This window comes from Ambystoma mexicanum, chromosome 3q (assembly GCF_040938575.1).
Source record: "Ambystoma mexicanum isolate Mex_15411 chromosome 3q, UKY_AmexF1_1, whole genome shotgun sequence".
In the NCBI taxonomy this organism is placed as follows: domain Eukaryota; kingdom Metazoa; phylum Chordata; class Amphibia; order Caudata; family Ambystomatidae; genus Ambystoma; species Ambystoma mexicanum.
In genome coordinates, this window is record NC_090926.1 from 1,168,576,038 (window position 1) to 1,168,589,502 (window position 13,465).

General features: G+C 48.9%; 1 protein-coding gene across 1 annotated transcript in view; it reads right to left on the reverse strand.

The window, feature by feature from the left end:
• Nucleotides 1–244: 244 nt before the first annotated feature.
• The window catches only part of COLGALT1 (collagen beta(1-O)galactosyltransferase 1), a 143,021-nt gene continuing 129,800 nt past the window's right edge, over nt 245–13,465 (reverse strand). The window contains exon 12 of the mRNA XM_069604006.1: nt 245–3,032. Coding sequence (XP_069460107.1) covers nt 2,765–3,032 — 268 coding nt within the window. The 3' untranslated portion in view covers nt 245–2,764. The remainder of the gene's footprint in view (nt 3,033–13,465) is intronic.

Genomic DNA, 13,465 nt, shown 5'->3' on the forward strand with positions numbered 1-13,465 from the left:
TATAGGCAGGCCCATGCACTTAAAATAGATTAAAACAAATCTCAGAAAACCTTACAAACAACGCGAAGCGTAACAGATTTCAACACTCCCACAACATAATTGGGGAAAGATGTTTTCTAGATCAAAACTAAAAAGGCAGCTCAGATTACTTGCTTAGACATAGCGGGCAGGAAAATAAAGACTACTCTGGATATCCCAAGCCTAACTGCTTCATAAATTAAAAGCAACAGGTGTTCTCCATAAATACCAAAAACACATGTTTATTAATGTATTAGGTTAAGAATCCAAGAAAGCAGTAAACAATCTACTTAAGTTGAAAATAAATGCTTAATTTCCGGCCTTCAAGCAGAGAGAAATTGAAATGCTACTGAAGAGGATAAGACCTTGCACTGCAGCACACATTATCTCAGTATTGGGGAAAGCACATTGTATCCATTTTAGTTGTACTTTTAATCAGTAAATAAACCTAGTATACATTTTTTAAAACTGGAGGAAGGGGGATTAATTTGACCAATGGACATGACCGCTGATCAAAGGCATGGGAAAAGAAAAAGCGCTGGTTTAGCCCTTTAGACTTCTAATCGCACAGAGGAGGCTTGGCTTTGTTAAAGTGGTCCCCCACTCTAGCTAAACCTTTGGGGCGTACAGGGGCACCTCAATTTACAAATGGCAGCTGCTTAGTGCAAAGCGGTGGAGTAGTGCCCAGCCAGAATGCCATAGAGGTAAAGAGAGCCAAGCAAAGGGGCTGGTGGGCAAAGCCTGTGATGGGAGAGAAAACCGAATGTCACACACTTGACGGGTGGAAGGTCAAGCAGCAGAGAAGAGATTGCTGCTGTAGAGCAGTAAAGTGTGCATAATGGGGGAGAGGGTAGTCCAATGTTGCACACTGAACGAAGAGAGCAGCAACAGAGAATTCTCAGGAAGCATGTCGGAAAAAAGGACAGCGGTTAGGGACACAGACTACAAAGATGGATTCAGAGCTGTAAAACCTAAGACGAGTGCTGAGCTAGAGAGAACAGAAAAAAACCCACCAAATTAGAGAGGAGGTAAGGATAAATCGAAGAGCAAAATAGAGCAAGCAAAAACTAGAGTCTGAACAATACACAGTAGGCTTGAGCAACAGCACCAAAGGGAGCCTGCAAGTAAACAGAGTGCACACAAAAGGACAGATAAAGATGATGGAGAACCCCAAAGAGCAATTTACATTTATTGCAGCACTGATGGGACACAAGGGAAATGGCAAAGCACTGAACTGTCTGCACAAAAGCACAGGGATGAGGAGAACCCAACAGTGGATATTGGGACAGAAACTGGCGACAAATTAATCAAATCCTAGAGTGCACAACAGGGGGATTGGGAGGAAATAGTCAGAGTATAAGCCCAAGGAATGGGAAAAAGAAAGGTTGCAAGGGAGAATCACAGGGCATAGGGCACTAGAGAGAGGGATATCTAGTACATACTTGGAAGAGATGCCCCAAGAGGGTGTCGCATAGGCAGATCCCACTGGATAGTTAATCGCCAGTATGGACACTTGGCAGCCGCCATCGCCTTTGTCCCAGCTATAAACGCACCTAGGAGCGGAATCAAGATGCCAAAAGGACAGCCAATCATAGCGCTCACTAAGGAAGAGAGGGAATGGCTAAACAAAGAATGCCAGAGTGGCTGAAAAGACAGCCTAAAAAATACTCTGGCAGGAGTAATAGCAAGATAGTGGAGCATACACCAGAAGAATGGAGGGAGCCGAGGCACCCAATGTAGACGAATGAACAGCCTTACACCCAACAATGGTGATGGAGCATGCTGGTTCCAAGAATGATAGTAGTACATGGACGGTGAGTAAGTGCACACTAGAGAGGAGAGGGAGTTTACAGGCAGGGTGGATCAGTGCTGGGCAGAGAGGCCAGAGATAAAGAGCAAAAGGGCATGCAGCAGGAATGTAATGAGCGGTAGACTGTGCTAGCTGGATAGGAAGAGCAAACCCAACATGTTACAGCGATGAAGAAAAGATCAGGACATAGTAGAGGACTCCCACACCCGAAAGAGCCCACTAAAAAAAGCAAAAACAAGCAAGCAACCAATCGCGCACAGAAGACTACAATCTACGTACGTCACATGGAAGCACATGCTGTAACTAGAAGTATAAGCTACTTTTCGGTTCTTTGGTTCGGCCTATACAAAGAAGAAAGCATAACCCCTAGTTTCCATTGTCACAAAACACTCAAGAAACCCTGATGCTTGCAGTAATGGCTGCCAATAAGCCAACTTATTTCTTGCAGGTTTGGAGTGCAAAACAGATTCGCTGTATATGTGACAGCAAGGACCGTGGCCTCCAGCGCCACAGGTGGAAAGTGCAAGACCAGCATCCCCAATAGGCTTCAAGGGGTAGTCGGCAAGAGATGGAATGCCCGATTGCTGTACATACCGTTGTCAACTGAAAAACTTCTACGTCTACAGATGTGTCCTAGTCAGAGAGGCATCCAGTCGATAAAGTTAACCAAGCCTTAGAGCCAATACTGTGAGGTGGAACTGATCAGGAAAGGGGTGGGGGTGTGGGAATGGGTGCAGTTTCCAGAGCAGTTGGCTTCCCTAGGTATACCGCTATTGATGATCGACTTGTCTCTACAGCAGTCAAATAGCTCTGCGGAGCAACACCGATTCTGTCCTTTCCAAGTCCCATAGTTATCAATGCCGATCCACTCCTCCCCCACACCATGAAGCGTCCATCCCAGTTTGGGCACACCCTCCTCGGGGCTCAACTTTTGGGTCATAGCTCATCCCGGGCTGCACTGTCCAGCGGGGACTGAATCACATCCGAGTTCTTGGCCTCACTACTCAGCTCCTGCTGCTCCTGAGTTTTCAGGGACTTGGCCCGGTCCCAGTCAGTTTTCAGAGTCTCATTGTTCCACACCACGGAGGTCTCAGTATCACTGATGTAACCTTCGTCCCCAGTGTAATGAGTAGGGTACACAAGCAACGGTTCCACCGAGAAGGCCTTCAGGTTCCGGACCTCAAAATGCTCCATGTACTTTGTCCTAAACAAAAATAGAGATAAAGACAGAATGAGAACTGGAATAATATTTTTGCTTCACAGCAAGGTCTCCTCATGATGGATTGATTGTTATGCGCTTATACACAAGTGTTTCAAAGCGCAACCATGTATGGGAGGGAAAGACAAGACAAACTATCTTACCAAGCATGGTACATTCAGATCATGCAGGTGAACAGAACAGGAAGTGCGTGTGGGGGGGCAGTAGGGACCAAGTGCGGCCAGTCCCATCAGAAAATGGGCTAAGTGCAGAGAGATACCACTGTCTTTGACTCCATCAATCTTTCTGCTTCCATTACAGGACAATGGGCCTCATTACAAGTTTGCTGGTCCAGTAGTAATGGTGCCGGTAAGCTACCGGCACCGTTGCTAACGGACTGGCAAACTACGAGTTGTGCTCGCGGGTGCCTCTTTGCCCGCGGGCAGACCGGCACCCGCGAGCTGAGCATGTTGGATGCACCGGCACCATTCTGAATGGTGCCAGTGCAGCCCTTTTTCCGGCGCTCACGAATGGGCAAATACTGGGTCCGGTGGGCCGTAATGACCTGGTAATTGCCCATTCGCAGGTGCCGGCAAGAATCGCAAGTTTGGAGGCAGCCTGCCGGTTTTACCGGCACGGCTACCGCCAAACTTGTAATGAGGCCCAATGGCTTTTTACTGCTCGCCTCCACATTTTACATCTCCTTTTACATTCATTACCATAAGTATATCCCTCAAGTAAGCCTCATTTGGTCTCCAACTCCTTGTTTCCCCTCATGCCTTTTGCACACCCTATTTTCTGCTATGCCCCACCCATCCCGCTACATTTGTAATCCGGCCACCCGCAGTGTTTGAATATCCTTCCACCATCACACAAGTTCTGCCGCAGTCTTGGCATCTGTAGTCGCCCCCATGACCCCCTCATTGATTCAAACCTAGAGTACGTCCTGGCTATACAGACATGGAACACTCTTGCAAGCCATGGCAAATGCTATGCAAACACATACTTTCATTTTATTCCTTGCACCCAATTCATTAAAAATATGCATCTCTTACCCGAAGAGTCGGGATTTAAAGCAGCATACTACAACCAAACCAAGTCCAATCACTCCTTGTAAAGGAAAGCAGACATTTTGTGGTAGTTCTTGTGAAAAAAGGTTTACGCGCCAATAGAAATCAAGTACAGAGCTTTCAAACGGCCAAACCAACTGTTTACTTTTAACGTCAGCAGGCAGGGTTCAGAAAAAGCCTCCATCTTGCTATGTCACACTGCAGAGGCCTTTAAAATATTCTGTGAAGTGAACCTTCATCTACAGACGAAGAGAAGACCCAGAATGGAGGGACATATGCAGCAGCAAACGGCTTAGTAGGAGGAGGGGCATAGAGATAAAGGACTAGGACTGCAGGTTTATTTGGTTTACTTGGGCCACCGCTGAGAAAAGCTAGCAAAAGAATGGCGCCGCTGGCAAAAGAATGGCGCCGCTGGCAAAAGAATGGCGTCGCTGGCAAAAGAATGGCGTCGCTGGCAAAAGAATGGCGACGCTGGCAAAAGAATGGCGTCGCTGGCAAAAGAATGGCGTCGCTGGCAAAAGAATGGCGACGCTGGAAAAAGAATGGCAGCGCTGGCAGAAGAATTTTATTAAGAAATTATATGGTTTATAAAATCAACCTTTGTTGCAAGTACAAAAAAATGGGAATTCCTCAACTAGCTACAATTCGCTTATGCATAGCTTCGCAGGTCCTTAAGGGAAGTTTATATTTACTTACCAAAGACCCCATCAAGAAATAAGATCAAACAGAAAATAACAGAAAAAGAAGTGCCCCGAGAAAGAAAGGCCCAAAAAGTAGCTGCGCCCGACTTCTAGATGGCATTCACCCAGTTTCCCCGGTAGAATGTTTGCAAGTCAGTCAGGGCCATACAGTATAAACTTACATGTTTCAGCGTTTCCGGTTCTTCAACATGGTTACAGAATCGACATTTGTTACAGGCGGATTGTTTTAAAATGTACAGCAGTTGGGCGGTGGGCAGCAGATTCAACCCAAAGCGCAAAAGGTAGTTCCTGTACCAAGGGTTCGGAAATTTGAAGAGGTAATTGGGCAGCTGATTCCTAGGTTTAATGTCATCTTTTACGGCTGACGGAAGCTTGGAGCGATTTTTGCGGTCCACAATTTCTGCTGGACTTTAGCAGGGTTGCACACTAGTTCATCAGGATCGGAATGCATTTCGTTCAGGAGACCGCGACAGCTGTTGGCATTGTCTAATCGCGCCATTTCTGCTTTCTTAATTTGGAACAGACCCACCTGTCCTTGTATGTCTCGGGGTTAGTTTTGTCTTCTTGCAGGGTTTATTTGCCAGTTCACTTTGCACTCTTTTTAGTTTCTCTTCCAATGATTTGCTCCCATCTTCTTCTTTGCGTATCCCTTTGTTTTTTCATTGCCATCAGGTACCCCCTTAGCACTGTCATAAAGGTGTCCCAAACTACACTGTGGGAGGTTGCACCTGTGTCGTTTTCGGAAAAGTATTGCTCCACCTTTCCATGACCAGACCCCTCCCCCTGGCCTGCTGACATAAAATTATGCCGTTATTGGGGCGTGGTCCGAAAGGGATATTGGCCCCGTTTCAATATCTGTCGCTCTCCCTACTAAACTCGTGGATGCCCAAATATGACAATGCATTACTTACCGTAAAAGCATTTCCGATGGTTGTATCTGCTTAGATTCACATGCTGTGCATAGGTCCGACATCCAGTGGTCACTGCGGAGTATTGCATTTTGTTTTTCGTAGTCGAAAAGGGGACGTCGACAAGGCGTGTCTGTAACACTATCCCTATAGTGACGTGCGTTGTACCCACAATCCCTCACGCGTCGAAGTCCCTCTGTTTGTATTTTTCTGCCCTGAGGGAGCCTTCTAGACGTGAGTGAGTACAGAAAAGAGAGAAATATAGAAAAGGATGTCTATGTTCCTTCCATCCGAGCGGGGAGGAAGGGTGGGCGCATGTGAATCTAAGCAGATACAACCATCAGAAATGCTTTTACGGTAAGTAATGCATTGTCTTCTGATGTTTGTTAATCTGCTTAGAATCACATGCTGTGCATAGACTAGCGAGCAGTACCCGGAGTTGGCGGTGGGTTATGAGAAGGAACAGTAGAGAAAAGATGTCTTAATACTGCCTGTCCCACCTGGGAGTCAGATCTAGAGTGTGCCTCTAGACAGTAGTGTTTTGTAAAGGTGTGCACAGAACTCCAGGTAGCCGCTTTGCAGATGGACTCAAGGGGAACATTTGCAATGAATGCTATGGACGCCCCCGTGCCTCGAGTAGAATGTGCTCTTGGCCTAAAGGGCAGTTCTCTCTTAGCAAGAGTATAGCAGAGAGTGATGCATTGAACAATCCATCTAGAAATAGTGGACTTTGAAACTGCATCCCCTTCTCTTCCTGCTGCCACCGAGACGAAGAACTGATTAGTCTTCCTCAGTGGTCTGGTTCTTTCCATGTAGAACATGACCGCTCTGCGGACATCTAGTGTGTGCAGAGTCCTTTCTCCCAAGTTGGAAGGATTTTGAAAGAACGCTGGTAGTTCTATAGACTGGTTTACGTGGAATTTTGAGATGAATTTCGGAGCAAACCTTGGGTGAGTGCGTAGAACCACCTTATCTCTGTGAACTGTAACAAAGGGGTCTAGAACAGAAAGAGCCTGTAGTTCACTTACTCTCCTGATGGAGGTTATAGCTATTAGAAAAGCAGTCTTAAGAGTGAGGTCTTTAAGAGATGCTTTGTGCATGGGTTCCAATGGTGAGCCCATGAGTCTGGTAAGTACCACGTTAAGGTCCCATCCGGGAGCTGGGTCAGCTATCGGGGGGTGTATTCTCTTTACTCCCTCCATGAATGCCTTTATAACAGGGATCTTCCACCACGACACTTTGAGTTGGGAAGTGGTGTATGCAGAAAGTGCCGCTAGGTGGACTTTAATGGAATTGAACACTAGACCTGAATCCAATAAATGGGTCAGGTATAGAACAATATGTGTGTGAGAGCAGTCAATCGGGTTGATGCTCTTTCCTCTGCACCAGATGACAAATCTCTTCCACTTGCTAGAATAGTAGTGGCGAGTGTTAGGTTTTCTGGCTTCCCTGAGGATGTCCATGCATCTCTGCGGGAGCTGTAGATGTCCAAATTCTATGATCTCAGGAGCCAGGCTGCTAAGTTCATGTTCTGGGGGCATGGATGCAGAGTCCTGCCCTTGTCTTGTGACAGCATGTTGTACGGGCAGGGGAGTTTCTCCATCAAGTGAGCGAACCATGGCTGTCGGGCCCACATTGGGGCCACCAGTATCATGGTTACTTGTTCCTGGTGCATTTTGTGCACCACCTTGTTGAGAAGGGGAGTCGGGAGAAAAGCGTAAACAAATTTCCCTGACCATTGAAACGACAGACCGTTCCCCTTGGATTGGTTCTGGGGGTACCTGGAGGCGTAACTTTGGCATTGTGAGTTCTCCGGGGTTGCGAACAGGTCTATTTCTGGGAATCCCCATTGCGTGAAGACGTCGAAGACGATGTCTTCGTGCAGTCGCCATTCGTACTCTTCGGGCAGGGGGAAATCTCTGCTGAGTTTGTCTGCCAGCAGATTGAGTTCCCCTGGTATATGTTGTGACAGTAGGAACATATTTTGTTTGAGAGCCCACTTCCATATATTTTGGGCCAGTTTGGACAGTCCTGGAGAGTGGGTTCCCCCCTGCTTGTTGATGTAATACATGGCTGTGGTGCTGTCTGTAAGGACCATCACTGTCCTGCCTTGTAGGTGTTCCTGGAAGGCTTTTAGCGCCTTGAACACCGCTAGAAGCTCCAGAAGATTGATGTGTTTGGATGCTACGTTCGGAGTCCACACTCCGTGAGCAGTCTGATGGGATAGGTGAGCCCCCCATCCTGTGAGGGATGCGTCTGTGGTTAGAGTGGCTTCCGCCGCGGGTGTGGCAAAGGGTTTCCCTTTTTCCAGGTTTTCCTTTGTCCACCACCGTAGCGAGAGAACTAAGGCCTGCGAGACCACCACTAGATCGTCCCATAGTCCGCTGGCCTGACACCACTGGCTATTGAGCCACTCTTGCATTGGGCGCATGCGCAGGCGCGCGTGATGTACCAAATAAATACACAACGCCATCATGCCTAGCAAGCGCATTGCTTTGCGTACCGTCACCTCTCGACCGGTCACATATTGAGGGATCTGAAACAGCATGTTTTGGACCCTCTCTTTGGAGGGGAAGACGAGGCCGTCCTTTGTTTGAATTAGAGCCCCTAGGAATTGTTTGATTTGGCTGGGGTCTAGGCTGGACTTCTTTTCGTTGATGGAGAAGCCCAACTGGAACAAAAGGTCTACAGTCTTTTGGGTATTGGAGAAGCATGTTTCGTAAGAATCCCCTGTTATGAGCCAGTCGTCGAGGTAAGGGTAAACTGGGATGGACAACCTGCGCAGGTGGGCCGCTGCCACTGCCAGCACCTTCGTGAATACCCTTGGTGCAGATGCTATGCCGAAGGGTAGCACTCTGAACTGGTAGTGTTTGCCCTCTATCATGAACCGGAGGTATTTTCTGTGCGCTGGCAACATTAAAATATGAAAGTATGCATCTTTCATGTCCAATGTTGTCATGTAATCTCCCTGTGATAGCAGTGGGATCACTTCTTGTAAGGTCACCATACGAAACTTTTGGGGTTTGATAAACTTGTTCGCTGGGCGCAGATCTAATACAGGGCGCATGGTTAGATCCTTTTTGGGTACAAGGAAGTACACTGAATAAATACCTTCCGTTACCCGAGATAGAGGTACGACCTCTATGGCTCCTTTTTCCAGCAGTTGTTGTACTTCTTGGAGAAGGATGGCAAGATGTTCCGGTGTCATGCGACGTCCCCTCGGGGGTTTGTATGTTGGGGAACTGTTGAATTCGATGCAGTATCTGTGGGCTACGGTGGAAAGTACCCAGTGGTCTGACGTTATACCCTCCCATGCTGGAAGAAAGGATGTTATCCGGCCCCCGACCGGTGTTGCATGGGAGGGGACGCGAATCTTCGCGTCACTTGGTGTTGTAGGGGGCTTGGGGGCCTCTGGGGGTGGACCCCCGGCCTCTTCCTTTGCCCCGGCGCTGGCCTCTTTGGCTGTACTGGCCACTATTGGTCTGGAAATTGGTGGCAGGGTACTGTTGCTGCTGGTTTTGTTGTTGGCGTTGGCCACGAAAAAAGCGTTTGTTGCCATAGCCGCGCCTGGTAGAGGGCTTAGAGATTTGGTCAAGAGTTTTGATAGTATCGAACTCTTTTTTAGCCATCTCCAGAGCCTCATCCACCGCTTTCCCGAAGAGGTTTGAGTCTTCAACAGGTTTATTTATTAAAGACGCCTGTGTCTCCGGTTTGAACCCTGAGTTGCGCAGCCATACGTGGCGTTTTAGGATTATTCCCTGAACTAGGGAACGTCCCGCTGTTTCTGCCGCATCCAGAGAGCTCTTTATAATACTCTGGTTGACCTGGGTTCCTTCGCCAATAGTTGTAAGCAGGCGTGTACGTAATGGTTCCGGCGCTTCTTCGGCGTCTTTGCGCAGTTTGGCCCACTGCGCGTCCGCATAGCTAGCGAGCAAAGAATTGTTGTTCGCAATTCTTGCCGAAAAGGCAGCCGAGGATGTAACTCTTTTTGCAAGGGCATATAACCGCTTGCCCTCCTTGTCAGGTGGTGCCTCACTGGTGGAAAGTGGTACCCATGCCCTCTTTCTTGTCTTGGTTACTACCAGGGAATCCGGAATGGAATGTTCCCTGATGTACAGCGGGTCTGAGGGTGAAGGAGTGAAAAGTTTTTCAATTCTAGGATTGACCCATCTGATTAGTGCGGGTGTGGACAGCGAAGGGATGATTCTTCTCTTCACCGAAGCGAGGAGGGGAATGGTCTGACTGACCGGGGGTTTCTCCTTAATTACTCTTTCCACAAAGTCTAATTCAGGAGAGAGCTCCCCAGTGTCCAGTTCGAAATGTGCTGCTGCTCTGCGCAACAGGGCATTAAATGTGGGCTGATCGTCAATGGGAGACGTGTTTCTAATAGGTGAATTGTCAGGAGGATTTAGGTTCAGGACATCAGTGTCGGAATATATTGATGGGGATTGCCAGGGGTGAGAAGGTCCTTCTTCTGGATTTTCTCCGAAGCCTTCTTCTACCAAGTCTGGGCTGTCTTCCAGACCTTCCTCCTGGTTCCGTCCCTCTTCCTCGTCCATAAAATCATCCTCTTCCTCAAAATAATGTTCTTCCCCAGTGAGGTCATACACACTATGGAAGTCTGAGGCTGTGTCCTGGTGGGGATTGACTAGTCTTGGAATTTTGGCCCTGGGGTCCTCCGGAGGCCCTTCTCTTATTCTCTTGGGAGTGGGAGGGTTCTGGGTATTCATAAACCTCTCCATTCTTTCCATGCAGAGATGGAGCCTTTCCATGGTTTCATGGGGTACCCCTGAGCGGTCTAGCGGGGGAAAAATGGTGTCTTGTAGCTGAAAACGGCTCGACCTCTCCCACAACGTCGAGGAAAGTGTCCCGTCGCCCTCCGAAAAGCCTTCAGGTGTGTTGGGAATCCCTTCGACTGAAGGAGATCGTCCCTGCTTTTCTTTGGGCTTTTTCGGCGTGTCTTTCGACCTTTGCGTAGCGCTCGACGTGTCTTTCGGCGTACGCTTGTGGGCGTCGGCTACCACGATCCTCGCCAAGCTCTCAGCGACTCGTTTGTCAGTGGAGGGCTGTGGTTTCGACGTTATGGGTGTCGATCGCTCTACGGCGGCATGCGCTTTCTGCTGATGCGCGCCGGCCAATGATTTGGGGGCGGCGCCCTTATTTGCCGAAAGCCCAGTCGCTGGTCGCGGCTGCGGTTGCGAGAGGGGCTTCGAACCCGAACGGTCCGAGGAGGCCGCCGGTGGAACCTGCGTCTCCTTGGGCGCTGATGCTCTCTTCGCCTTCGACGAAGAAGAGCCATGGGTTGTGTGCTTATGTGTGGTCTTGTGTGCGTCAATGTCGCCGGGGTGTTCATCCCCATAAGCAGGGCGTGAGCCGAGCCCGTCGGGGCCGGGGACAGACGACGAAGCGCGTGTGCGCTCTCTAGGGGGGTTTTCGACTTCCGTAGCGGAGGTCGTGGTATCACGTTCCTCGTCACTGTCGGAGGTAGCAACGGTGGGTGGAGCGTCGGCCTTCGACATAGCGTAGGCCGCCCACCTCTTGACCCTACGGTCTTTTAGAGTCTTCGGCTTAAGAAGCCGACAAGCCGTGCAACCTTCCTCTTTGTGATCGAGGGGCAAGCAGCGGTTACACTGTGAATGCTTGTCCTTCCAAGTAAACTTGCCCTTGCAAAGCGGGCAAAACCTAAAGGGTGTCCTCTCCATAGCCGAGGCAATAAATCGTGATAACCACCCCAAGGGAAAGGAAGGGGAAAAGGAAAGGCATTCTCAGAAAAGAACTAGAGATGTCCCACGACCCCCACTCTCCCTACTGTATATGGCCTGCGAGGCCAGGCAACGTGTTCGGCAACGCCGAAGGATCTCCTCCGCTCGTCCCCTCCGTCGAAGATCTTGCTCGGCGGAGACAGCTTCACAACAGCGTCGAGGGGGGGATCGAGATGTTCTATATTAATATAGGAAAACAACCAAAGGTCGAGGAGATGAAATCTGCAATGTCTCTCGAGGAGCTCCGCGTAAAGGCGACCAGTAGCTGGGCGGAAAAAAACAATCTGAGGGACTTCGACGCGTGAGAGATTGTGGGTACAACGCACGTCACTATAGGGATAGTGTTACAGACACGCCTTGTCGACGTCCCCTTTTCGACTACGAAAAACAAAATGCAATACTCCGCAGTGACCACTGGATGTCGGACCTATGCACAGCATGTGATTCTAAGCAGATTAACAAACATCAGAAAAATAGATTCTAGATTGGGAGTTATGTACACATGAGAAGTGGATGAATCCCTGTGTTTTCCCCCTTCATGGCGCGCCAGATATTCTGGAGTTCAAGAGTTTCGAACGCCTTCTTCAGGGCCTTTGAGGGGGGTGTTCAACCCCCGCTCGTATTTTGGAGCTTCTGTCCAGGTTGAGGACCCCTAGCATTATTTCCCCTGTGGCGAATCCCTCTAGTGCCCTGAGGGGCACTCAAGAAGCCATCTTGTCCGGTATTGGGTGCATAGATCGTGGCTAAGGTCAGTTGCCTGCCTCCTATGTTCACATTAAGGAAAAGGTAGCACACAGTCCCCATCTACCAGAGAGTTCTGCACTTGTGCATTGAGCCTATATTGTATCGCTATTAGGACCCCGGCTGTCTTTTGCCCCGCATTTGCCCAATACATTTGAGTCCCCCCCCCTGATTAGACCAGTGCTTTATCTTTCTTCTTTATATGGGTTTCTTGGTATAATATTATATCTGCCTGCAATCTCCAAGCCTGACGCTCTAGTTTCTTCCTCTTAATTGGATGTTCACCCCCCCTGACATTGTTGACAGGATTTGTATTGGTTGCTGGTTTCCACTATTCATAATCCACTATAGCGGTTTGCTCGCTTTCCTGAAGCCATCCCCGAATAGCTTTCCATTCTGTCTCACCCTGGCCCCTCCACCTTCTTGCTTTCCCCTTTCTCCCCTCCCTATCCCAACTTCCCCGTCCCCCTGAGGAGCTAGTTTCCTAGGAGCGCTCTGACGAAGTGTCCTTCGCGCCTGGCCCCTTATCAACCTCAGGTTCAGTTTGTGGGGGGTCCTAAACCCCACTCTGGTTTCCAACATCACCCTACCTCCTTCTCCCCTGGGCCTTGAAATTAAATGATTCTGGGTGGACCCCCACTCCCTTGCTATGGAATAAATGGTTCCTTACCTCCCGCTCTTATGTTGTCGGGTAGTGTGAGATCTTCATTTTCTCCTCCCTCCTTGCAACCATTTTCCAACCTTGCAGCTTGTTAAGGCTTTTAGTTTTCCCTTGTGCTGGATTCTGCTCGTCTCCATCGTCCTGGTGCAAGACTAGCATCCGTTACCCTTCCTCACATGATGTAATCCTATGTTGTCTCCCTTCCCATGTGGACAGAAGATCCGAACCGGAAGGTCCATTTGTAACGCACTTGGTTGGTCATTAGGTGTTGAACTGATGGGCAAGGTCCTGATATAGTTGTACTTCTTGGCCATGTATTCGCAGCGGACCAGCCTTTCTTGCCTTTTGTAAAATGTGCTCCTTTTGAGTGTAGGACGATATTGCTGTCAGCACGTCACTTGGGCATGCCACTGGTTCAGGTGGTCTTCTTGGTCCCACTCGGAGTCTGTCGATCTAGACCAGAGTTTCGGTTTCTTCTGCTAGGATTTCAGCTAAGAGTTGGAGAGCCGTGTCTGATAGGTCTTTATCCTCGACTGTTTCTGATACATTTTTATTCTGATATTTGATCTTCTCAATCTGATTTCCAAATCCTTGCA